Raw genomic sequence first — 27,180 nt, 5'->3', positions numbered from 1 at the left:
ATGACAATCAAGACAAAAACAACTATATCACAACACAGAGCAAACTTCAGGAATTTATCAGCCTTAAGGTGTGATTATGGTTACTAGTTTAAATTGCTTTAATAACAATTGAGGTCTATCTTCCATCAGTGTGTCCATCAAAGGCTATTTGAGACATGCAGTCTATAAAATAGACTATTTTGGTTAACCATGGTTAGAGACCAACTACAATATAGGAAAAATCTGGGTGCTAACCTAGCAAAGAAAGTCTTGAATTCTTCCAACTGATATTCAGAACAGCTTCAAATCTTAAAGTCCATTGCTAGCTCATCTGCCACCAAACATTTCCCCTTTTTGTTTTACATTAGCATCATTAGTCTTATTAAAATTCCTTTGCTGCTTTTGGGTTTTCAACAAAGCTAACAAAAACTGAATCCCAGAAGATTTCTGAAGTCTGAAACTAAGCAAGCATTAAAAAAGTTAATGCATTTAGAAAAGCCCTCTCTAAATTCTGAGGAATTTGCCCTTAAAGTGAATGCAAGGGCCTCACACTGCTTGGCCAAACATCAAAACAAGAAAGAAAGAAACAAGAATGTGATAATCTAAAATTGGTAACAAAAACCTTACTATACAACTTACAGGATTCAGCTAGAACTGATATTAAAGGACCTTTTTCTTTGCAATCATACACAGGGACAGCTCAAACCACAAGAACTGATTAGCAACCTTTAAAAAGAGTCCACATTGCAATATATCATAAGTAAGCACGTCAGGGATTATTAAAGCAGAAATTTGCCAATGTACCCAAATCAAGGATTAACCTTTTTAGAATATGATAAGGCAGTTTGCTTTATGATAAGGCAAATTTTATCAATATGAGGAACTGTCCCTAAGAAAATGTTTTAATGTAGAGACAATTGTGAAAGTCAATTGAAATTACACTGAGTATTTATAAAAAATACTGCACAGGATTCACAGTAACCCATTAAAAATTCCTTACACTGAAATTCCAGCAGAGGTGTAGCTGGGCCATACTGCCCGATGCACACTCTGCGCTTTCTGCCCCCCCCCCCCCCCCACACACACACTCACTTACCTTAGTTCAGCCTGAAAGTGCAGGCTGGAAAAAGCGGCCTGTTCACTTGAGGCTGAAAACGACCTGGTTGGAACTACACTTCCCAGGAGACCTTGGGGCTCGCAAGGTCTCCTGGGAAATGTAGTTTCCACCTGGGGGGAGTTACAACTAAGGTAAGTGGGGGGGAGTTGCGGGGGGAATTTTTGGGGGGCCACCCAGGCGTGCGCCTGGTGCAATGTGCACCCCCCCCCTGCCCCCTGGTAGCTCCGCCTCTTAATCCCAGCATCACATTATAGTAAATCAACATCATATCTCCTGACTGACTTAACTATGAATCTGGTTAAACTACTCTTTTGTTAGTTCAACCAAATTTAATTGGGAAAGTATGCTACACTATTAAACGCCACAGGTTCATCCCTGTTCTTTTCTGTTACAGTGTCACCAGCAACACAACAGCTAGCATCCTCCAGACATATGAGTCACCTGTAGTACCCTACTGTAAAAAATAATTGTCAATCTGATTGTGGAACAGAGCAGTGCACAACTGATTTCTCATCAACACCCCACAGCTAATGGCCAAAGTTAAAAAATTCATAATGAAACCACAAAGTCTGCATTAGCAAAATTATTCTTGCACTCAAACCACAGGCAGAAAATCATGAGAAGTTAGTAAGATGAAGATTCAGAGATAGCCAAGATGAGACCACTATGATGAGAATGGCTCACTACCTCCTGTGATATTTTTAAAACATGGGATACGCTGGAAGTTGTGAGGTGTAATTTTGCCATGTGGCTAGGGTGCTTCAGGTTAGATATATATCAAATCATAACACAGGATCATCAGTTTACCTATCTGCTTGAATGTCCTTTGGTGAAGAATTAATCAAAATGCTATAATATATATAGGGACTGAGGTAAAGGAATTGGCAACCTTGTAAAAATATAAAAATAGCAATGGTGACTTCTCCAAATAGCTCTCTCTTAATAGCCTCTCCTTTGTAAGTTGCCCTTCCTGTTTAATGCAGTGTGGAAGGAGGCAGCTCAGCTGTTTATAGTTAACAACCAAAACTAGTTTTAGAGTTCTACTTGAAACTGAACATAAGAATAAGCTCAGACCTGTCAAAGCCTTGATACTTCAGCTGATTCACAGTACTTGTCTATTGAAAGCACCAACTGTTCAGAAATCAGAAAACCACAAAATCCCTTGGAATATTTCTTGCCATAAAAAGCCCTATTCAGCTGTTTGTGACAGATGTTTTATTCAGAAGGAAGATATAATTTTTGCATATACATGGCACAATTATGTACAGTATTCGTCCCATGTTAAAAATGTTGTTGTTCACAGGAAGTTATCAATGCAAGATACATAATATATACACATATGCTAAAATATAGACATTGGAAGGTAGAGTGAACTTAATGAGGTGTTTGTTAGTAATCTAGTGACAAATATAAGGAATACTGATAACCGAGTGTTCAAAAAAAGTTTTTTTAATAAAACAGCTAATAAAGTTTATTGAAATATTTATAATACTATTCAGTCATTGCACAGTAGTTCCAATATACAATCAAGGAGATGCAAGTTAACACAACACGTAATTTGGAAAAAGAAATCTATTGCAGCCACAATTTAAAAGATGTCTTTTTTTTAAATTCCACACTAACAATATTTTATAAACATTTACAACACATCAGTAAAACACAAAATTCTACCTGGAGTGCAGCATCAAGGAGGAGAGGTGAACCCTCAGCTCTCAATGTCCATTCATTGGCACCCATTTGCTCTAAAGTTACCGTCAGTTATCAGACATTATTCCTACAATAAGTAACACACACACTCTGTCTTCAGTAATAATTAGTAGTTCTCTCATTATACAACTTTGTACTCTGCTAAACGGTCCATTTCTTCAATGCTACTTTGTGGCATTTTGCCTCAGTGCTTGAAACGTTGACCCCTCCAGAACGGGTACCCACCCCCTCAGTGCCCCGTTAAATAGTCCTGCGTAGAATCTGAAGCAAAAGAATCTGCATCTTCATTGTCAGAATCATCGCTACTATCATCAGCAGTGGGCTCTCCGGTCAATGCTATTCGAGCATAATCATCAGTGTCTATAGATTTACAGAAATGGATGGCGTATTTTAATTTTTCTTCTAGCACCTGTTTGCAAGAATACCTGGGGAGCTTCAGCAAAAAGAAGCATGTATATGATTCGGGGAGGAAGTGGTCTGGGGGATTGTATTTATCCAAAACCTGTCAAGTCAAAAGAGAAATGTTTCAATTTCACCATTTAACATGCAGAAACTAGAACACACACATATCTTTACAGAATGAAAAGCACTTTATCATATAATGTGGAGTTCTTTAATGTCCTGTTTTCTTGAAATACAACAGCAACTCACCTAGAAACAGCTTCTGGAGTTGCATAAATACAATGCATTTTCCATAAATATCTTTACAAGTTTTACACAAGTTTCCTGTTTAGAATAAGAACTTTTTCTTGCCTTCTGTTTATTTAAACATAATATATAGCCCACATAGTAAGTAAGTGGGAATCTATTCACTATAGATTTTGATAGAAAAAATAATATCAAGGGAAAGAATTAGTGTTGTAATGACAAATAATGCACTCCAGAATTATTTTTTTATATTAGAGTGTTCCGGCTGTAACAGTGACTGATGAACAAAAGATTATATTGTGCCTCTAAGAAAAAAATGTCTAAGGTAAAAATATGAATGAAAATATATTTAAGGCATGTATAGAACTATATATTTCTTCCATGAAAACCCAATCCAATCTGGGTTTCTCCACATGATGAAATGTTTCTGTTCTCTTCTTTGAACATTACATAACCCACACACACAAGCATTTCTATTATGAATGGAGAGTGCTGTCCTGCTATCTAAAAAGAATAGCCCACGTGGACAGAACTGGCTATGCTGCTAGAAAACTGATTTGCAGAATATCAATCAAGGGTAACCTACTGTAAATGCTCTCCATCTTACCTGGATAACGAAGTCCCTGCCTCTGAAATCCGCAATAGTTCTAGGTAGCCTGGTCCTGCCCCATACAAAGCGCAAGAAGAGTGAACGTTCCGTGTTGGAGAAGGATTCCATTACCTCCCAGAACCACTGAATAAGGGGAGCAGTGGGTTCAATCCCTTTATAAGTGGCCACAGATTTCAGAAGGTGCAGGGGGATGTCTGGACTCCCACACACCTGAAAAACAACATAAGAGAACAAACAAGGAAGGTGAGGAATATTTTACCTGTGATTTTCTTTCATGGCATTTAATACGTTTTTCAGTGGAAACACAGGTTAACAGGAATGCATCTGACAGCATACCAAAGTTGAAGTTCTCTCAGACTTGCCTCCTCTAAGGCAACAGGAACACACATACATCGGTCTGTTCTGCACAGCACAAAAAAGAAGTTTGTGGAATGTCTTAAAAAGAGGCGACTGTCTCTTTTCACTCCACACACCCAAAATAAGACTCCGAGGTAGCTATTTTGAAGATGCACAGACACGCATAAGAGAATCTTAGCCGCTCAGAGGACTCATTCTCTTATACGTGTTTACGTATCTTCAAAGATAGTTCATCCAAAATAATTTTTAAAATAGAAAAACTATATATTTTTAGAATCAGCAGGATTGACTGTGTACAACCATGTACTTTTGAGGCTGAAAAGGCACCCAGGATCGGAATGTGCAGAGCAAAAGGCTAGGGCAGCCACCAGCAAATTGCAGCAGGGAGAATCCCTTCAGTTGCACACAAAATGTCGGGCGTAAGCTGAGGGTGAAACTGACCAGAGTCAAAATGGTTGGGTGCGAAAAATAAGATGCCTCCTGAGCTCTGCATTCTGCATAGCCAGGCAGGAGAGGTCTTGCAGGCAGCTTAGAGGGAAAAGGTGCACTTTGAAGCGTTTTCCAAAAAAGACGCCTTGAGCAAAAAGAAGGCATTCTGAGGACATCTTGGGAAGAAAGATGTGCAGAGTGCCTTCCCAGGATGCCTTTTTTAGTATCCCCAGGATGTCTTATTTAGGCTGTGCGGAACAGACCAATGCTTTGCTTACACTTGCCACTGCCCTAGATAAGCAGGAACCGATAGTGACAACTGTCTCCTACGTAAGCATTAATCAATGCAACCTTGCCAGTTGCAAGATCGCCTCTGAAAAGTATGCACTGCGTCAAGAACAGGTTGTTCTTCCCTTATTCACTTCCTCAGAAAGTGTTCAGGGATCTACAGCAAGTTTTCAACTCAAAACCCCTATGAGAGCATTTGATTCTGCATGTCCTATTTCCCTCCACCACCCCTTCCCCAAAAACTCCAAGAACATCCTGTGTTTAAAGTTGTGCCAGCTTGAACGGGAAAAGGTTGCCTGGTATGGGGGAAAGAGAACAGGAAAGCACTCTGGCTGTCAAAGAGGCAAAGAAACCCCAATGAATAAGAAGCAGAGAGGTGAAGAAACTAAACAGGTGAAGCTAACCAAACAGGGATCTTTTTCTCAGGTAGGGATGTAACAGAAATAGAAGGGGAAACAACTGGAAGGCAGTTAAATACAGTGGGAAAGTTTGAATGCTGAAGTGTCCCAGTCACTGGAAACAATGATGAAGGGAGGGGGAACTGAACCTAGAAATTCCTCCAGCTCCGCCCCCAACACATGACGGCAATGGCAGCTCCCAGGACAAGCTGCCCCGGATGTCCCCACTGCTGCTACATGTCTGACTGGAAGTGAAAATCAGGGCGGGGGGGGGGGGGGGGATGTTGCCTGACACACAGCACTGCCTCTTCTCTAAGAGAGGGGAGGGTTTGCTACTGGTGTGTGGTGCGGCCCTCCCACTTTGATCTGGCACCCATTAACTCACCCTCCAGCCCTTCAGGCTGCAAAGATGGCAAATCTACATGCCACTGCAAAGGGGTTTTTTTACTTATAGAACAGGGGGATTCCTGGTATTTCTTTCCTGCCTGTGATTTGCACATCCCCATGAGGAACTTGGCTATTCAATATTGTCTAGTTTGGCCCTATGTTATGTCATCCCATTTGAAGATACTAATTTAGCAAACAAAGTACATTTTAGTCCTAAAAAGAATCTCAAAATCATGCACATTTTAAAGTGAAGAAATTTGTGTTTATGTAGACTACTGAAAAACAAGACTTTGAGGATTCAAAGTCAAGATGTTCTGCACAGACATCCCTTTCTATCCACCACAGTTGCCTGCTTTTCTTTTTTTAGCTTATAGTTTTGAAGATACATGGAGTAAAATTCACTAGTACTGTAGCCACATTTAAGGGATAAATGTATTTTCAACTTGCAACCTTTATTAGTTTAAAATTAATCTGCACTGGAAAGATAAATTCTCTTTGGTGTTTGTCTAAAACTGGGGCCCTCAGTTGGTATTCACTGGCTATCTGTCCAGGGCAGGAGTTGGCAGCCAGAATGTGTCAAACAGAATGTGTTGCAACACGAATCATTTGCCTGGCTGAACAGCATTACAGCAAGATTCGAGGATTTTCTGAAAGAACACTGAGCGCTTTTGATAAACGGCTGAGTTGGTCTGGTTCCCCCATTGAGAGAGATAAGGGCATGAATTATAAGTGCAAGCTATTGTTCTACAGAGTAAGAACAAAGTAAGGAAACTCTACAAAGTTACTCTACAAAGTAAGAGTAACAAAGTTACTCTACAAAGTTACTCTACAAAGTAAGGAAAATGTGTCAACTAAGTGAGAAAGTGGGTCTGAGTCTTGTTAGCATAGTAAATTCTCCACCATCAAATCCCCTTTCCCTCCCATATTCTAGTCATGGATCCTATGCAGCTGCCTGTTAAGGGTGTAGCCTGTAATGCCATGTAAAAGATGTTGTTTTTCTGATGTATTCAGTAATGCAAACTTGCCTGATGTATCTTTAAAACCTCTGACTCTTGAATGCATCAATACATCTGCCTTGTACAGCCTATTTTTGCTGCAGCCTAAATAAACTTTCTTTTTATTTTATAACTCTCACTTCCTGGTGTTTCTATTGGACTGACTGCCAGGATCTTGAGCCTGTCTCCCAAAATGGGATAACAGCCTCAGTCGATTAGAAAGAAGCTTTTTCCCCCTAAGCTAGTAAGCAAACCTCTTAACTGAGGGTAGCTTGTACAGGAGAAAGAACACGGTACAGAGAAATTAACATTCACTATTCCTGAAACATGGCAACGATAAAATTCTCTGCAACTTTCCCATCCCTAAAGTTCTCACAGAAGTGAATCACAGAGGCATACTTCTATGCATGCAGCAGTACATGAAGCACGTTTGTATAGGTTATTTATTCAATGTTTTCATAACACTTTTGTCAAGTCTTTTTTTTTGCTGTAAAGTCATAGGTGATTTATGGCAACCCCATAGGGTTTTCAGGGCAAGTGACACTTGGAGGTGGTTCACCATTGCTTGCTTCCATGTCACAACTTTGGGTTTTCCTTGGAGGGCTCCCATCCAAATACTAGTCAGGGTCAGGGGCTGAGAGTGTGTAGCTGGCCCAAGATCACCCACCAAGCTTCCATGATGCGACTGGGAATTCAAACCTGGGTCTGGTCCTAATCCAATACTTTAACCACTACACCATGCTGGCTTTCTGCCAATAGCCTACTACACCCTTTTTTTATATGGGCAGTTTTTGTGTTCCAAATACATGCTCTTACACTAAGATGCAAAGCCATATGATCTGATCTTGCCAGCCAACATGAATAAAAGTGGGAAAATACGCACCATTGTTTCCAGTTCATAGCCTGTGAAAAGAGAAAGAAGAGGAACAGGAACCACACGAGCCATTCCTTCACGAACTGCAGTAACTTGCTCATCAAATTCATGTAGTCTGCACAAAAATATGTCACGAGGTGAGAGTCACTTATATGAGTATAAAGAATGCTACTGTGTCTTCTATGAAATTTACTTAAATAAGTTCTGGGGAAACTCTTCCTAATAAATTAGGATTATACACTACAACTGATATGCTGGACCCTAAAGATACTGCAAAAAACAATCAGAGAGGGTTTCTTTTGGAAAGGAAAAGGCAAGAATAAAATGGCCATATGCTAATAAGATGCCAGCAACCAGAGGCCTGGGCCTAAATGCACCCGGGGCATGACTAGCTTCCCAAGCCTCCCTCCCATGCTCCACTTACAGCAGTCGGGGAGCAGGGCTTGGTGGCAGGCACTGTGGGCCTGCTGCCGTGGTGCCCGCCTGGGCCCCCCGCCACTGAGCCCCGCCCCCCACCTCCCTGCAGGCAGGCTGCCCTCCCCAGAGCCTGGGAAAGGCAGGAGCCAGCCTGAGGGAGGGTGGGGCTCAGTGTTGGGCAGCTTGGACGGGTGGCTCAGATGGGTGCCAAAGTGGCAGGCCAGCTCCTGCCTCTCTGGAGGTGACGGAGCTGGCCTGCAGCCACCACAGCCAGCTTGGCTGGCGAGCAGTGCCCCGGCACAGGGGGAGCCACCAGGCGATGACCGGGTCGCCACACCACAGGAGAGGCCAGGCACGGGGACCCGGCTGGCACCCAACATCTCCCATGTCACAAAATGGCATGCGCCCAGGGACATATGACTGCCAGCAACTATTCCCATCCTTGAATTCTCATTTGTTTTTTCTACCACAGTGTTTTTCATCTAGGCCTCCCTTTTCAATAAAGAAGCAGAGGGGTCCGAGTGCAACATCCAAGTAGCAAAACCATGCAATTTTAATCTCAACACAACTGCATTATACACAACTGCATTCTTTTGCTACACAAACCTGTAGTTTATTGCCAGCCTCACATACTCGGCTCGATTATCCAGTGTTATGTGGGAATATTTGGAACTTAGCTGAATGTCTTGACCACTAGCATTTGGCACTGTAAAAGGAAGACTCATGGCTTCAAATTCTTCAGAAGTAGCTTCATTGTCTCGGATGTACATGAGCCCAGGAATAAAATCCTTATCAACCTTTCAAATTTAAAACAAAAATATTAAGCTTTTTCTTCCCCACAGAAAACATTTAGCATACAATATGGACCTTCAATGACACTATTATGATGCTGTAAAATCTTAGAATTGGGGTATGATTAACTTGAGCTTACATTGCCGTAACAAATTCCTTTGAAGGTAAAACAAAGTACTTTACACAACATGCAGATGATTTACTGAGTTCACTGCCATTATATATAGAAAATGCAACTGGTTTAGATAGTTTAAGAGGGGGTTGGATGTATTCTTGGAGGAATATCTGTGGTGTTACGGGGTTATCAAGTTTTAATTATTTTTGTGAGCCAAATGAAAACTCCTATCTGGTTAGAATCAGAAAATGATCTGTCACTGAGGCATGGAAGATCAGAACGGGCACATATAAAAATTAATCTTTTGGAGCTTAAGTTGTTAGTGATAACTGTAATCAACTGAAAAGATATACAGGAAAGGAGTAAGAAGAAATGTTCCTAACAATAAATCTTTCTCAAGGAACCTATTTTCTAACATGTCGCACCCAGATTTTTTAATTCCTGTCTTCTCTCAGAACTCCACCAGTGATTATATCAATCACTCTTTATTACGATCACAGACCAGCATAAACCAGCATAAGGTAAATAAAATATAACTAAAGGATGAAATATTTTAAAATTGTAAATATTTATCTTTAAAAATCTACGAATAACAAGAAATTGGAAAAAAAGTATGGAAACGTAAAACACCACAATAAAAGCATAAGTATTAAAAGAGAACAAAAGTTGTAAAAAACAATTAAAAGGACTATTAAAAACTATAAAAACTGGAAATATATAGGGTTATATAAATAGTTTAATGTTTCTGATGGTTTTTAGTGCAGTTCAGCAGGATCCAAATTCAAAATAAAAGCTGTATCAGATTATAGAGTAACAATTATTTATTTTATTTGCAAAATTTATATTCTACCAATTGTGGTCTGCAATTCTAAGCACTTTTTTTTTGGGGGGGGGGGCATCAGGTTGAAGTCAACTTAGGGTGACCCTGTAGGGTTTTCAAGGCAAGAGCCGTTCTCAGGTGGTTTGCCATTCCCTGCCTTTGCATAGCATCCCTAGACATCCTTGTAACTCAAGTACTAACCAGGGCTGAGTTGCACAGTTTCTGAGATCTGATGAGATTAGGCTAACCTGGGCTATCCAGGCCTGGTAAATAAATCCCATACATTGTTTATTTCCTGATAAACATGCTTAGGGCTGTGCTGTTATGCCCTGGTCTGATATTTTTTTGTCAGTGTGGTACAAGAGGCAGAAAACTATGGTTTCACAAAAGCCTACAACCTCCCTTCCACTTTTCCCATCTTTTGTTATCACAGGTAGAAAGTAATTACTGTCTCAAGCTGAATACCAAGGATATTTCTAGCAACAGATACTGTCCTTTACTAACAGAAACTAGAACTAGGCTTAAACTTTACTAATATTACATGGATGAATTTAAATTCTGGGCTTGCCTCACTGAGATCAGCAATTGTTAAATTCATTCCAGCCAACTGTTTCCACACGGGTTCCGCCAGGTTGAGGCTAAGAGGACTTCCGGTCCGAATAGCAATTCCGAGCAAAACTCCTGGATTATTTTAAAACAAGAGAAAGCATTTGTATAGACATCTATGCAATACATCATGAACCTTTGTACAATTTGAAAAGATGTGGCAATATTTACACAAAAGTTACCTAGGAAACGAAACATGTTCATGTGCAACAATGACTTTGCTGCAGGGTTCAAGAGAAAACAATCTCTGTTTGCGCCGGATTCATCCCTTCCATTGGGAGTCACAATCAGAAGTGGCGTCAGCCCATTCTGAAGTTCCTCACACATTTCTGCTATTGATTCACTGTAACCACCCCCACAGTCATCCACAGATTCACCTAAGGGAAGGAAAATATTTTATGGGAATGTCAATGTTAATGACAAATTAATTTAAAAGCTATTAAACAGCCATGTCTATCAAAAACATTAAGTACAAATGAATAGTTGCCAAATGTGCTTATTTTGCTACTCAGCTAATCTCAAGGAACCTAACAGACACTACAGTTCAAAACAGAGGTGGATCATTAAGAATTCATTAGACCAACTACCGAAACAGACATTCTGTGCCATCAGCATTATCTATTAAAAAACACAGCTCCCTCTTCAATCTCAATTAGCATTCCAGAAATGTTCATCTTTCAAAAGCCATAATCATTAACAGACAGGCATTATTCCCCATTTGACACAGGGCAACAATGATGACGTGAAAAGAAAAAAAAACATCCCACCTAATAATTCACTGTGGAAAACTACTCAAGAGAACCTTCAAAGTGTGGCAATTTATTTCAGCATCCTCATAAGAACACGGACACCACCTTGAATTATATTGTTTCACATTAAGCTGAAATGCAATTTAGTTTTCCACCATTACCACAAAGTGAAAGAACAAATAGGAAACACTTTATTTAGTACAAATAAATGAGGCATCAACATTAACCTTATATATCTTTGAGTTGAAAGTTTGGTTTCCATAAATACTTGGCTGAGGCGGCTTTCTCCTTCAGTATGACAAGCATGCAAATTGCTTTGATTGAGAAATTAAGAGAAGCTAAATATATAAAAAAATAAAGCACTTACCGACAAACTTGACTTTCCAAACACGATGAGGTAGAAGGAGGCTGTCAGGGCTGAATGAGCTCATTTTAGCACACATCTGTCCAAAAACAGATTTTGTACCATCTGGACCAGCCAATCCTCCTTTACTCCTAGAACGCTTCACCTAATTGTAAAAAGCAAAACAAAAAAGCTTTTTAAATAAAGGAAGTCTAGAGGATGCAAAACTGGAATATTTTTACACAAATAGAAAACTGGTATGTGTGCCAACCAAACGAATTGCCACAGTAAGTCATAGGAGGAATTTCTGAAGCCCCCATTGTCAGGGTGTAGAGGTTAAAGGGTTGGAGTAGGAATGGGAAGATCCAGGCTCTGCCACAGAAATCTGTCGTGTGACCTTGGGGCAGGCACACATTTTCAGCCTAGTCTATCTCACACGGTTGTTGTGAGAATAAAATGGAGAAGAGAACAGCAATGTGTCCTCACTGGAAGAAAGATAGGGTATAAATGAAGTAAACAAATAAAAGACGACAGAATTCATAGAGGACCGTGGAACTCTACAGAGCAAATCAGGGCCAACACAGGATTTCCCAGGCCCATGAATGAGTCTAGTCTCAGGGCAGGATAGTCCTACACCTGGAACTGTCAGACAACAAAGACATCACCCTGAAACTTCCCACTGAACAGACAGATTGCATTTATTTGAGCTCCAGGTCCAGCACTTCAACATTTGCAACTGAAATATAGCCAAAGAGACGTCTCTCAGACATATAAGATAATTGATCCTGTTCAGAGGTGACAGATTGTTGGCCTAACTTTGCATTAGGCAGTTCCTTAAGAATTTCCTTCTGGAAATGCCATTTTCTATCCCTGGACATCACAATACATGGTATCTCCTGGTCCTCTATTTGAATGCCCAATCATATTATTGTGATCTTTAAACCTTCTTAAATATACCAGAGGTTTCAACAATGCAATGCTGGCATATAGTAGACTCTCTAGCCTCAAAAGCATCTTGTCTCTACCACGTTCAAGCCTCTTTTTCCCTTTCTGCCCGTTACTCCACACTTTTTAATTTCTAGCAAAAATTACAGCACAGTAGGAAAAATTAACAATGATGTGAAGGGAAACCTGGTTACATGCACCAACAATGTGATAAAAACAGGCCAACCTCCCTGTATAAATTGTAATTCATATAATAAAACAATACTTCATATTCAGACATTGAAGAATTTTTGAAAAGGCACTTCTGGCCTGAGGCCTGACATTAAACTTCTCCACGTCAATGACTGGAGAAGAACATTCTTATAACCACTTCCTTCAGCAATGTGACCACATGTGATGCCTAAGAGTTCAGTTTCCTGATCCTCAATTGCACTTGAGGCCATTTTGATGTACTTGGAGTCATGTAAGCAAAGTCTGATCAAAATCATGTGAGAGAGAAGGTATGAAGCTAAAGAATAAATGTATCATACTGTTAGTAAATGACCTTTTATACCACAAGCAGCTTATTTCCTTTTTTTCTCAGGTTTAGTCCCTTTTAAAAGCAATCATACTAAAATAGAAATCAAATATTATCAGAATAGTAATTGCTTAGATCAGATGGAAAATCGCCCAAAATTTAACTGGCCTTTGCCTCTAACAGTTCAATCCAAAAGTGGGGAGGAGGCTGAAGTCACACTGGAAGTGAAGGGTTGCACCAATTGGCGCTGCATAAAATGGCACCAAGAAACTCACCCTGCCAGCCAGCCACTGCATCATCCAGACCCAGAAGCTGGGTCCTGTGGCAGCTGGACGCCACCAGAAATGCCTGAATTGGCATGGACAGGGAATCCTGGAGGCGATGCCAACTCTAGTCAGCTCCCAATGCACTTTCAGCCCAGAAACACCCCATCCCAACATCGCGGACTAACATCACCAAAAAAGGTGGCATAAGTCATTTGTCACTATGGGTTTCCCTGAGGGAGAAAATAGTTCCACTTTCTCACCTGGCATTTGCACCACCAATTGCATCTTTGGAGGCAGCACGAGGGCACCATCCCCGGATGCTGCTCTACTGCCCCCTCACTTTGGACAGGACTGTAAAAGTCACAGCTGAACTTCCAAGTGCCCATATCTACTCAATCTTTACAACCCCTTCCCCCCCCCCCCCGCAACTGAGGGGTAAATAATATGGATTGGCGCTACACACATTAGGCTCTCCACCGATATTCATGCACACATAAGGCATGCCCAATTCCATTCTTCTACCATGCACAGGCCTAATTAAAACCAAAAAAATCAGAGGCATTCCTAATTCCTATCAAAATGTTTTGTTTATATCCCTTTTCCTCATTTAGATATTTTTCAAAGTTGCATAGCATGGCAGTGACAACCTGAATTCTTCCAAAAGGAGGTAGTGCAAGAACTCATTGGTATAACGATTCCCAAGACGACCCTAGTAGAAGTTTTTACACTAACAACAGCCTCAAGTTCACGATACTCCCAATTCAGAAGTCTTACTTGTATTCTGTTAAGTTCTACAACTGGCCCATGTTGACGATCTCGCACCATTGTTGCTTGCACAACTTTTCTGAAAGCTGCCTCCTAAGGAAGATAAAAAAGGTATGTATTTACTACACTGGCATATCCTTGAGTTATTCTCAACCAGCAGGATAGCATCTTTGCTAAACCTTATTACATGGGCAGAGCAGAACACAAAGTGATAGTAGAGGAGACATAAGAATGAGTGCAAATAACAATATACGGGAAGGTTAGAGACAGCAAATGAGTGCTATTTCTGCCAGAAAGCAAAACAGAAGAGCAATCTAAGCAACAGTATCATCACACACTTCCTCCAAAGTATCTCATGAAGATTCACTGAGATTTAATGTAATCCAAGAGTTTAAGAGCGAGAAGGCTTTTAAAAAGCCTCTTTTCTCTACTTGGTGGAAACTTTTGGTGTCGTTAGTTATGATTTGTATAATGGTGCAACTCTATAAAAACTTGATTGCGATATAGTTTGGGTCATTATGTCAGCAATAATTGTATTCTCTTACCTATATGGCTTTATTACTGTAGTTTCTTTGTTGCTGTACTAATATTTTGTAGTACAATTAAAAACAAATTCCAACAAGCATCCAGTTATAGGGCATGCCTGTTTGCAACAGGCACCATTTGGCTTATTTACTGTACTTGTGCCACTTTTGCTTCTTTCCACAAGCCACCAGGCAGCTATTTAACGCAGAGAAGATGTTTCCTTCCAACCTTACTGTTCAAAATTAGGAATCAGCAGGTGCACCTTCTTTTGACCCTACCAGGACTTTCCAGGGTGCATTGAATTGCAGATGCTATTGCAATTGCTGCAGCATTGCCCAGCATGGTAAGGCACTGAATGGGAATCACTGCATCTGCTGTTCTTCAGTCCACAATGCAGCTAATAGGAAAAGAGACCTTGCAAGGATAATACGGTGGGCCTCTTTAAGGCTCTGTTCCTGCTGCTCTATTAGAGGGCTATTTACATCACCTCAATAGACTGGATCGCATGAGAAGACCTGAACAGTGAAAGTACACTAGTGGGATTTCATTAATAATAATTACAGTCCATAATACAGTATGCCAAGGAGCTTATGCACATGGGAAAGGGCATTTGATAAATCAAATGAATGAATAAGACCTTAAGATTTATTCACAATGCCTTTTCTCTTGAGAGCTTCACACACCATTACGATGACAGAAGAAATGTCTTGGCATGTGATTTTTAGTGGAATGCTAAAGGCTGGCATATACCTTTCCTTGAGATATCAAAATTCCACGTAATGTATCAAATCCTACTGATGGACCCTGGCCCGTCTCATCAAGGCGTCCTTCAAGATCAAACATGGGAATGCAAGGGCAAAAGAGTTCCGAGATGTGGTGCAGCAACAGCAACCTGTTCCTTAAGGCAATTATAGGAATTTCCTGCAGATGATTGTACTCCATAGGAACCTAAAACAATCACATTATTTGGGTTTAAGGTGTGCAGAACTATTAATATGAAATTGCTATATAAGAATTCAGTTAGCTTGTCTGTTGAAGCATCCAGGGATTGACCTACGTTTCCTGTTTGGTATTAACAAAGCTTTATAGATGACACATACAAATAGAATTTCTAAAGTCCAGTTAGCTGTGCCATGAGGCCTCCTGTCAACATTGCCTAGAGAGCCAGATGGCACTGCCACTCTAGATAAGTGGTGAAGGGATAAGTGAAAGGGGGAAAAAATAGAAACCAATCCCTCTACAACCATTCTCAACAATTTCCCTTCCCAGATAACTCCCATACTGAAGATATTCTCTGTTTCTGCAGTAGAACTTGAGCATTTCCCCTATATTAGTTTAATTTAACAACAGACAGAAGAACACTATTTATTCTCACAGTATTAATCAACAAAGAGTATAGAATGGGTTTGTAAGTGGTATAAAGCTTTTTAGGTGTTTTTACAGCTTGCACCCATGTGCAGAACCACATGAAGGTATAGCGAACACACAGTGCAGCCAAATTAGCTGTATTTTGTGACTTTCCAACAAGGCCTGCAAAAAGTTTTATGCTTGTTTATTTGTTTATATCCAGATTTTCTCTCTGATCCTCCACCTCATCCTTATTGTAACAAGGTCACAGAGCGAGCTTCCATAGCAGCATGGGGATTCAAACTGGTTGTCCCATATCTTAGTCCAATATTCTATGTGTAATGGTGTGTGTATGTGTGTGTGTGTGTGTATATCTGTCTGCAAACTGAGAACTGAACTGGAGAGAGAATGGGGTGAGAGGGGGATAAGAGAGCAATGTGATTGGCTGGTTCTAAGAGTGTTCATGTGGGAGGGTTGAGCTGAACTGGCAGAAGGTGTCAGAGTCAGAGACAGGGCAGAAGGTGACAGGATTTCAGAGTGAAAGGACTGGGAGTGTCAAAACTCTACTCAGAGACTTAAAGCTCCGTCTGAGCATGGCAGGATGTGTGATGGCTTCTGAGTGAAAAGACCCAGTGTTGAGAGAATTAGTCAGTGTGTCACAAGGTATACAAAGTCTGAACCTCAATAAACTGTTTGACAAAATAAAGAAGAGAGCCTGAGAGAACTATGAGAGAGAAGCTGTCAGAAAGTGTCACAGTGAATTTATGTTGAGTAAAGTCCACGTACTTGTCGCTTCAATTTGACATTATTTTGCAAATGTTTTGCTTGAAACCTTTAAGTAACCTATCATTTATAAATAAAATTTACTTTGATTAATCTTACTTTTGAATCCATCCTATTGGTTGCCATGGGTGGAAGGTCACAGCACTATTATTATTATTATTATTATTATTATTATTATTATTATTATTATTATTATTATTATTATTATTATTAATTAGGAGCAGCAGTGGAATAGTGGCTAAGAGCAGTGGCTAAGAGCAGGTGCACTCTGATCTGGAGGAACCAAGTTTGATTTCCAGATCTGCCGCTTGAGTTATGGAGGCTTTATCTGGGGAATTCAGGTTAGCCTGTACACTCCCACACATGCCAGCTGGGTGACTGTTTGGATCCTCCTCCCCCACCTATTTCATCACATCATCAAATCTGATGGCTGCATGGTATCATTATGTCATCCCAATACTAGTCACCAATTTCATTATTATGATCCTACATCAGACAGCATCCCAATACTGAGAAACGGTTCTGTGAATGATCTAGGAATAAAGAAAAACTAGAAATTGTACTGAAGCTGCACAACTCTAACAGTAATGTTACACAGCCAAAATAGGTAAAATGTGATCAACAGGATATTTTGCCAAGGGTTTAAAAAACTGATTGTGAAGAGAGCATTTACCTGGGTTGGAAGCTTGCCTGCGTTAGCAGGCTTACTGGTGGACCAGGCTAAGGTATGTGCTGAGCCACAGGCCACTCTGTTGATCTTTTTACCCTGAAGTGCTGCAACCAGCCGTGGTCTTTGGATAGCATTAGTTGTCCCATCGCCAAGCTGACCTTCATCATTATCGCCCCAAGTATACACTTCACCTAAATCAGCCAAAATGACAATTTTACCACAGAACGGTGACAAATATCAAAGGTACAAATGAAGATACAGATATCAAAGGTAAAAACAAACTACAAACACAGCAGTGGAACGTTAAGTTACCCAAAGCATTATACACCATTTCAAACTATGAATTTGTGCAGGAAAGCCCAGTAATGAATGTTCAACTAACTTGGTGGAATTTAAAGGAAAACTGACTAAGAATCTGCACATTTTTTTCACAGTTAAGGTATATTAATATCGCACTACCTGCAGAACAAACAAGTGGAAATATTGCAAATGAAGAAAAGTACCAGGGATCCAAAGAAATAATAGAAGCTATCGTAATGGTATCCACTTTGGAAACTGTCACAGAAAATTTGCAAATAAAAAAGGGCCGTAGTTTATTCTTGTTTCAATGGCTTCAGATGAGTGCACACACAGTCAGTCCCTCCTGTGACTGATGCATTCTTCAGTGTGGTATCTTGTCCGACCCCTATTAAGAGGCTAAGAGAACAATGCAAGGCCTATTGGATCAGACAAAGGACCTGTTTAGTCCAGCACCCTGTGCAAACAATGGCCCGCTAGGCTTCCAAGAAACCCGACCAAGGGACAATGTTTTGAACTGGTGTCTAAAAAAAGCACAAACACTCTCTATACATTTGTGCTCCAATTAAAAATTTACTTCCTCCCCAGCCCCCCACCACCACCAAAATGCTAACTTTGACAATTCAAATACTAAGTGAAAACCCCCACAATTATTCTACATACCATCTTCAGTGCAACATACACAATGTAAAGAGCCAGTTGCAATGGCAATGACTTTCTTTCCTTGCAATCCTTGGACTTGTCTTGGTCTCCTAACATGATCATCAGATCCATGACCTAATCGATGGTAATCTCCTTTGCCCCTGCATTTAATGCACAAGTATTATTCTCTTGTATTCTTCATCTGATAAACAGTTGCAAATTTACAAGCGTAATTTGTTGCAAGCATTCATTCCCTGTAATTAAACATCAAATGCTAGAAAGGATGACCGCCCAGTACCTCTTAGTTTTTATTAAAGACATGGGTTCTAGTAACGTAATGTCTCACATTAGGTTACAGCGAGTGATGGTCCTACAAATATTACTTGCAAGGGCATCTCATTTTTGTCTTCCACACTATTTTCTCTTTCTCTTCCCTTTAAATCCCAATAGCCTCTCCCCTTTTCCTGCTTCTTTCTCTCCTTACCACCCCACTAGCCAACCCATTTTTATCCGCTCCACCAACTTCAACTTTCCATCCTTCCCTCCCCAGGACAGCCTTGACTCAGGAAAACTATGGCCGAGTTGTGCAGTGCTCTCTGCCAGTTCCACAGAAGGGAACCCACAAGAATTTGTGAAGGAACCCCATTTTCCCTATATCCTCACCTCCACATTACTACTTCTTTCCTTCCTCCTGGCAACCACCATATCCTTTTCCCTTTCCACCCATCAACCTAACTTTTATACACTGCCCCATCTTCAGCCATATCTATTTACTTCATTTTTACCATACCTTTCACCACAATGGGGGCCCAAAGCAGCTTACTTTATTCCTTTCTTTCCCTTACCTATGAGGTAAGTTAGGGTGAAAATGTATAACTGGTCCTAGGTCATCTCATAGGCATCTACAGCACAGTAGGAATTTGAACTGGGTTTCCCTGATCATAGCCTGACAGACTAACCACTAAACATTGAATGTCTGGATTTTATGAGGAGCACGGGAGGGAGCTACTCTTGAATGGCAGGAAGCAGCAAAGCCTGAGTGAGTCATGCAAGTCATATGGTATCAAGTGACTTGGTACCTGCTGTCAGACCTGGCCCTGATGAACCCCCCCCCCCTTAAAGACCCTGGAAAGAGTGCTGCCCCCTTCCCCTGACAGAAACCTAGGCTTAAAGGCTCACAATTCTGTGTGGTTGCCAAGTAATGGCCACTTTTTAAAAAAGCTGCAGGTACTGCTTCTATTATTTGGGGGAGGGTTAAGTTCTAATTAAAAAAAGATTTAAGGTTTTTCTGCAAACCTGGGGCTTTTCCAGTTTGTGGAAAGATCTGACTTATCTATCTGTGGCTACAGCCTCCAGATTTAAGTTTTCACCGATTTGGCCACAATGAGAATTAGAAATTCTGATGATGCTACTATCTTTAGACAGGACAGTTGCATCCTGCTCACTCCATAAAACATTCTCAAGGCAGGTTATATACATTCAAATCAAAACAAAAACCTGATTATGAACTTTGCAAAAAAAAGAAGATACTCTAATATTTTAACTAAGAATATATTTGGAAATGGCAGCAAATGTGTTTACCAGGTGTACACTGCTCCTGATTTCGTAAGGGCAACAGAAAACTGGGAGCCACATTCCACTTTCACTACACCAACGCCAGTGAGAGAATCAATCTAGGAGGAGAATTAGAAGATAACTCAAGAGAGAACTTCAAACCTTTTCAGCATGAAGACATATCTTAAAATAAAAGTTTACTTACTGCTTATAAGTTTATAGTCAAATTTCAAAATGGACTAAAGCTTATTTTCAGCATAGCTTAGCGAAATAATTTAAAATAAAATAAAAATGTCAATTTGCTTAATCTCTTCTACTTAAAGAGGAGATGACTTATGAGCCCAATATTTATGCAGAAAAAGTTGGAGAAAATGAAAGCAACATCTGGAAAGCCACCTTCAACGATCTTTTACTAAAATGATAAGAACAAGGAGATGACGCCCATGTTCCAAAGTGTTACAAGAAGACAGAAGTAATAATATGCGGTTATTGGAGATTTAAAAATACAAGGATACATTTGATTTTGCAAAAGTAGAGATTATATCAAGCAAAACGTATCCAAAACCAGGAAGAGGAAGCGATTTTCTGCCTTTTGCCTTGAAACATTTCTTATCTAGAAAATTCCAATTTTGTTATTTTGATTTAAACTTTTCACAAAAGAAGCATAGGGTTTTTTAAAATCTAAATACTAAAAGTGATGGGTAAGAAAGTATCCCAGAACAATCAAATTTCTATAGAGTCTTACACCTTCCACATCATCTTCTAATAGGATCAAAACGAACCTATCAAAGTTTTAGTGTCAAGATTTGTGGCTAAATCTGCAGTATAGATGTTTTTGAGATGAGAAGGACAGCAAACATGCTTAAGCTTATTCCATGTATACTGTTTAAGAAATCAGAACTAAACAAGCTTAATAACCATGTCAGTGATGCAATCATTCAATTCTGACTGAAAGCTGTGTACTAATATTAGCGCTGACAGACATTTTCCTAATTTTAGATTTCTGACAAAGGAGGAGGGGCCGTAGAAATAAATTCTGATTTATCATATGAAGGAAGGGAACATAGCTCCAGCATATAACCATGCTTTATTACTGACAAAACCCAAACATCAAAGATGATCAGCTCTCACTGCTGTACAAAGTGAGGCAGCCTGTCACCAAACTGTGGAACATTTAGTCAGCAGGACTTTTTCCCCCCCTCAGTAGCTTGTGAGGAACCAGCCTGTCCCTTCCCTTTACTGGGAAAAATCTTGCCCCTCTAGCTTGAGAAAAGGAAGGCCTACTCTGTGACACACACACACACACACCCCGGTAATAAGGAGTAGGGCAATGGTGATAGCGGTGAGGAGAGAACCAAGAGGAATGCTCCCTCCTCCCTCCAATATACAGGGAGAGGGAGCACTCAGGAAAGTTTTACAGGATTCTTTCAAAAGCTGGCTAGTCTCCTTCGCGGCAGGCATGCGCATGTGTGGACCCATATGGGTCTGCACAGAAGGCCAGGCTGAGGACCTCTCTATTTATTCCTATTCTCTGCTTCATTGCTTAGCCAATTTTTACTCTACAAGAAGATGACTGCTAATAAATTTTAACTCTATGAGAAGATGACTTAGGAGTCTCTGCACAGGTATCTTTTCAAAGGTTATGTGAAAGCCCAAGTACATAATGTCTACCAGATCCCCCTCATAAAATGTGAACCTCCTCAAACAGCTGCAAAAACTTGAGTTAGGCAGAATCTCTCTTTGCAAAGTAATGTAGCAACCTGTTAATTAAGAACATAAAAATTTATTCAGATAGTCATTAAAAATGAAGTTTTTTAAAATTGTCATATAAACTGTACTGTATATAAAACAATATCATTTGCCATTATTCTTATTTGGCCAGCTAATGCCAAACATTAAAAACAACAACAACGCCACCCCTAGACTTACAAAATCTCAGAAATGCACTGGAAGAAGTACACTTCTGTTAATGAAAGGGAGGGGGACATTTTCATTGATCTGCGCTCCCACTGCAGACCCATGTATCATGCCTTCATTTCTCCCAAGAGCCTCCTGACTCCTGGAGACAACATTTCATGCAGAACAGTGAGCTGAAATAGGAACTATAAGAATGCAGGAAAGTTCTGGTCCATGAGCAAAGTAGTGCTCACACTACTTTGGAATCAATCTCATGTTTACAAGATGTTACATCCCTTTACATGAAACATGCATAGACTCAATACAGGCAAAATGGAAATCTTAATACCTTCATTGGCACTTTGCAACCATCACTACCTCCTCTTCCAAGTTTCCCATAGTCTCCATCACCCCACGACCAGACTGTATCATCATCAGTCAAGCAGAGTGTTTGTGCATCTCCACTGCCACAGGCTATGTCAATCACACGGTAGCCCTGCAGTGCTTCCACCTGAAGGACAGACACAGCTTGTCTGTAAACCAGTTATGTGAACTTTAAAAAGATAAGCAAGAAGTCTGCAAATGTATGCATATCCTCTTATCACTGGGCAAAAAACAACTTTTGGATTCAACTCAGAATCCAAACAATATTTTAGCACTTACATACTATAGAATTAAATTACAAGGAGGACTACCACATGGAAATTAGTCAAAGAGGCAGCTTTCTATCATGGAAGGATACAAATCTCCCCCTTCCGGAAGGTATTTACAGTCCCAACGAGTACATAAGGATTCTTCCTCATGCTTATTTTAAATTATATAGATAGGCATGAAGATTGGAGTTAAAATGAAATGAATAGCAAATGTTTCTATTCTAGACACCCTGACAATCGTAGGTATAATTTATTAACAACTTATTAACGAGTAGAACAAAAAGCAAACAATAAAGTCAAACAATTTTTCTTGCTTGTCACTGTAGCTGATTTCAATGGCGTGGGGTTCCCTCCATACAATTCTATTCTGCTAAGTCAACAAGTGACCTCCTCCTTCCACAACTAAGGGGGCACTGTTCCCTCACATAGTGGAAGATATTACAGGATTCAACCCATATTTTTCCAAGAGGCAAAGTAGTAATATCATGCATCCATTAAAAAGAAGCACATGACTTAACCCATTAATGAAGCACATGACTAACTGGGAGACCATCTTACCAGTTTGGGTTTTAGCTGATCTTCACTGTCCCCATGGCCAAGGCGTCCATACCTTCCCTTGCCCCACGTGTAAAGATCCCCTGCAGCAGTAATGCATGCACTGTGTGCTCCACCAGCTGCAATGTCAACAACTTCTATGCCTCTCAAAGATTCAATGACACGAGGGCGATCACAAGGGCTAAAAGGAACAATTTTTAAAAGAGAAATGAAAAATATTTTTGATCCCCTCCCTAGTTCATTTAAGTAGTATGCCTTAATAAATATGTTGCAAAAGTTTATCTTGTAGCAGAAGCCAATGGGGATGTTTAAGTCTCACAGAATAAACATCTCTAACAAACCTTTTATCAGCTAGTTAGGACTGCTCCATAAGTGGCACGGCAGCAGCCAAACAAACATTCATCAAAAGCTCTGGATGCAGCTTTGCCTACTATGCTATGCCCACTGTGCTATGCGATGTGGGTGAAGTCTGACACAAATAGATGGTATAAGGACACACATCTGTCATTCCAATACAATGTCCCAACAGTGTACTGAAGATAGTCAACTGGGCTATTATCAAATTATCAACAATGCTGATGTAAAGATTAAAAATATTAAAACTTTATGTTTGATATATCCGCCTTAGGATTTGTTAAATAGCCAGTTATCCTGTTTGAAAGTTCCAACATCCCCATGCAAATATAATATAATAATATAATATAATATACAAATATAATAGGTTCTCTATTTAAAATCTTTTTATATTACCTTCGGTTCCCGTGACCTAGTTTGCCATCTTCTGCCTCACCCCAGGAATAGACTTCTCCTTCTGAAGACAATGCCAGGCAGTGCTTTCCTCCAGAATTCACAGCAACTTTCTTTATGAAAACGTGTTGTATGGATTCTAATAATGTTGGAGTAGAAACCGACTCTGTCCCTCCAATTCCAAGTCTTCCACCTGCACCATATCCAGTAGCATACAACTAAAGAAAATGAAGAAGGTTCAATAACTGTGAAATTCACACAGAAGAATAAAGACAATCAATCTTAGACAAACCCTAGACCACTACTGGCAGTTACTAGGAAAAGCCATGGCTTTATCAGTCCAAAAGCACATGTCACTAACAACAACTCAGTCTTTACCTTTTCTTCCATGTAGTCTGCGCAAAACAACATAGGCTTGATTCAGACATAATGCACAATCAAAGATTACCTATGTAGTTTTTTGTGAAACCTGAATTTTTCTCATGGACAATAATTCAAAAACTGATTTGTTTGAATAAATAATGGCTTCATCCCCTTTGCTCTAGCCACATATATCTGTGGCTTGGGAAGTACATGAGGATGATACCTATATATGGTATGATAAAGGGGAAAAACAATTTGGATACCATGTAGTTAGATTTGTGTTAAGCAGAGTATGGAACAAATATGGAAAGAAAATTCCACTCTGGTTATCTCTGCATGAAGCAGTGTTCAGAAGTCATTCAAGTATGGGGAAAAATGGCTTACATAAATAGAATTTCTAGATGAACATACAGAGGGAAATATGAAAAAATATAAATTGAAATCACTAGAAAAATTGGAAAAAGAGGGTAAACTGAAATACTTTTGGCTCTTTGCACAGTTAAGGAAAGACTGGTTAAAGTAAAAAAGGAATTTGGATTTGATAACAAATCTAAATCACTGATAACCCGGTTATTGGACAATTTTAAAAATCTGATCGTTTCAGAGAATGTTTGGTTTTAGAGACTGAGAAGGAAGTTATTAAGGCATTCATGATAGCTTGGGCAAGGAACGTAGGTCACAATATTCAACTCGAAGATAGGCAATACATTTGGAAAAATGGTGTGAAATTCTAGGCAAGTTATTACAGAAGAGAACATATACAAAATATATAACTGTTGGTATTGAACTCCAGTTAAAATTGCTGAAATGAATAATAACCAGAAGCTTTGTTGGAAATGTCATAGAGAAATAGATACCTTCTACCATCAATGGTGGAACTGCACAAAGGCAGAACAATTTTAGAAAGGAATTCATGAGGAAATTCCCAAAATTTTGAAAAAAAATCAATTTAAATTAAAAGCATGTTTATTAGGTTTTTTGGATAGATCAATAGACAAAGAAGTGGGGTTTAGATAACTATCAATTGCAGCAAGAATCAAATCAGCGAAGAAATGGATGTCTGAAGAAATTCCTAGGATGTGTGAATGGTAGTATAAAGTGATAGTTAATTTGGAAAACTAACCAGTTACGTTGAAGATAAAAGGATTACAGATTTCTAGACAGAGTGGATATTTGGAATGAAATATATGAAACAAAAGTACAAAAATAAGAATACAGGTTTGGGGGGAAATTTAACACAGAAGATTTATGAATAAGAATATACAATATAAACTAAAATATTCTGAACATATCTTCATCTTTGTTTAAATTATTATTTTCTTAGGAATACAAGATTTATAATAAGGGAATCAGTTAAAATTAAATTCTCTGTAAGAAAAGTTGGAAGTTTTACTTTATGAATTTGTTTGAAACTACATAATTGTGATATTTTTGAAACCTACGCAATATATTGTTGAATAAATAATTGAAACTGGCAAAAAGGATGATGCTGAAGTACACCAACATGGTCATATCCAGCAACCATAGTTAAGACTATCTGTGGTTAATTAAATCAACTTCAAATTATGATTTCAGACCCTGGTTTGACAGACCCTAAACCAACCACTGTTAGTAGAGTAGCCAGAGGTGTATGGGGGGTAGTGGCGACTGGGGAAAAAACATCCTCCAGGCGCCCCCCCATGTGTTGCGTAGCCCCACCCCCACACATTGTGTAACCCCACCATTTGTGAATCCTTGCTGCCTGCTTCTGCTCTCCCCAGAAGCCTGCCTGCACGGAACCCAGGAGGGTGGAGCAGAGGCATATCTAGGGGAAATGGAGCCCAGGGCATAATGTGAGTTCCCCCCCCCCACTCCATTTTCCCTAGATAAAGTGGAGGGGGGAGAGAAATCAAGCCATGTGCCGATCTCATGGAGGAGCGCCCAGGTCTACTGCTGGGCAGGCAGGAAGGGGCCCAGGTCCACTGCTGGGCAGGCTGGAAGGGGTTGAGTTGGCGTGCTGGCACGGGCTCTGGCTCTGTAGGGTCAGCACCCTCCCTCGACCTGTGGCACCCACCTTAAAGGGAGAATCTGGAGTCCCTCATTTAAACACCATTGAAAGTGATGCTGTTTGGGGGTGGATTCTCTTTAAAAGGAGAAACTTGGATCTCTAGTTTAAACTCTATTGAAAGTGATGCTGGAATCCACCTCCAAACAGTATTTTAGATTTTTAAAAACCCTACACTGGGGTCTGTTTGCTATCTGAACATATCAAATATACTTACCTTTCCATCTGCAGTCACTGCGAAAAGTGTCTGCTCCCCACCAATTAACTGCACTGGCCTGAGTGTGGCAAGAGCTTCACAAGGAGTTGGAACCTTGACCTTTGCTCCTTCAATACCTCCAAGCTGTCCTCGATGATTATGACCCCAGCCATAAATAGTACCACTGCCCCCAGCAGAAAGAGTCCAGTCATCAGGTCGCCTGTTGAGAAGAGGATAGATAGTGTGGCAGTACAAAATTCATGGCAATCTCAACCCTCTGATACACCCAATGAACTATTAAGTTCACAAGCCCTTCAAAACCTGTAGTTCTTTCTAAACCCCAAATTACCTGTTCATCCACTGCACCAGTTGTTCATCCTGCTCTCTCTTAAAAACATCATGACTTTCATGTAGAACATCCATGTTTTCATTGTCTGCCATTAATTCTCGAATTTTCTTGGCCACCTACAATACAAATCGTATCACACTATACCCACTGCTAGTAGAACAAAGCATAGCGTAACTGTCCCAATTTGTTGCATTTTGACTGCTACAGGTCTAATGAAATGTTGAAAGAAGATGCAAACCAAACAATATATGGGGGAAAGGTCTCAAGCTGTATCCTGGTAAGCTTTTTGGCTGAGGGCAAGCAACATATTTAATTTTCTCACATTTTACATGGCGGCTTGGGATAATCGTATAAAGTGGTAATGCTAGGTATGTTTACTTGGGTCTTAAATGAGCTAAGTTGGACCTCCAAGTATGCCTAGGGCTTCGCAAAGAG

The 27,180-nt window shown here is 40.0% G+C and overlaps 1 protein-coding gene across 5 annotated transcripts in view; it reads right to left on the bottom strand.

Moving 5' to 3' along the window:
• Positions 1–2,294: 2,294 nt before the first annotated feature.
• HERC2 (HECT and RLD domain containing E3 ubiquitin protein ligase 2) overlaps positions 2,295–27,180 on the bottom strand; it is a 112,253-nt gene continuing 87,367 nt past the window's right edge. For all 5 annotated transcript variants that reach the window (XM_048492510.1, XM_048492511.1, XM_048492513.1 and 2 more), the window contains exons 77-93: positions 26,746–26,861; positions 26,418–26,616; positions 23,797–24,011; positions 23,050–23,227; positions 22,188–22,349; positions 19,970–20,061; positions 18,410–18,549; positions 17,453–17,640; positions 15,400–15,597; positions 14,134–14,217; positions 11,656–11,797; positions 10,722–10,916; positions 10,502–10,614; positions 8,813–9,003; positions 7,799–7,904; positions 4,059–4,271; positions 2,295–3,305 (exon numbers count right to left, since the gene is read on the bottom strand). In XM_048492510.1, the coding sequence (XP_048348467.1) occupies positions 3,033–3,305; positions 4,059–4,271; positions 7,799–7,904; positions 8,813–9,003; positions 10,502–10,614; positions 10,722–10,916; positions 11,656–11,797; positions 14,134–14,217; positions 15,400–15,597; positions 17,453–17,640; positions 18,410–18,549; positions 19,970–20,061; positions 22,188–22,349; positions 23,050–23,227; positions 23,797–24,011; positions 26,418–26,616; positions 26,746–26,861 (2,805 nt within the window). In that variant the 3' untranslated portion in view covers positions 2,295–3,032. The remainder of the gene's footprint in view (positions 3,306–4,058; positions 4,272–7,798; positions 7,905–8,812; positions 9,004–10,501; positions 10,615–10,721; positions 10,917–11,655; positions 11,798–14,133; positions 14,218–15,399; positions 15,598–17,452; positions 17,641–18,409; positions 18,550–19,969; positions 20,062–22,187; positions 22,350–23,049; positions 23,228–23,796; positions 24,012–26,417; positions 26,617–26,745; positions 26,862–27,180) is intronic.

Source organism: Sphaerodactylus townsendi, linkage group LG04 (genome assembly GCF_021028975.2).
Source record: "Sphaerodactylus townsendi isolate TG3544 linkage group LG04, MPM_Stown_v2.3, whole genome shotgun sequence".
NCBI lineage: Eukaryota > Metazoa > Chordata > Lepidosauria > Squamata > Sphaerodactylidae > Sphaerodactylus > Sphaerodactylus townsendi.
Note: the sequence above shows the minus strand (reverse complement) of the source record. Positions and strands in the feature narration are given on the sequence as shown.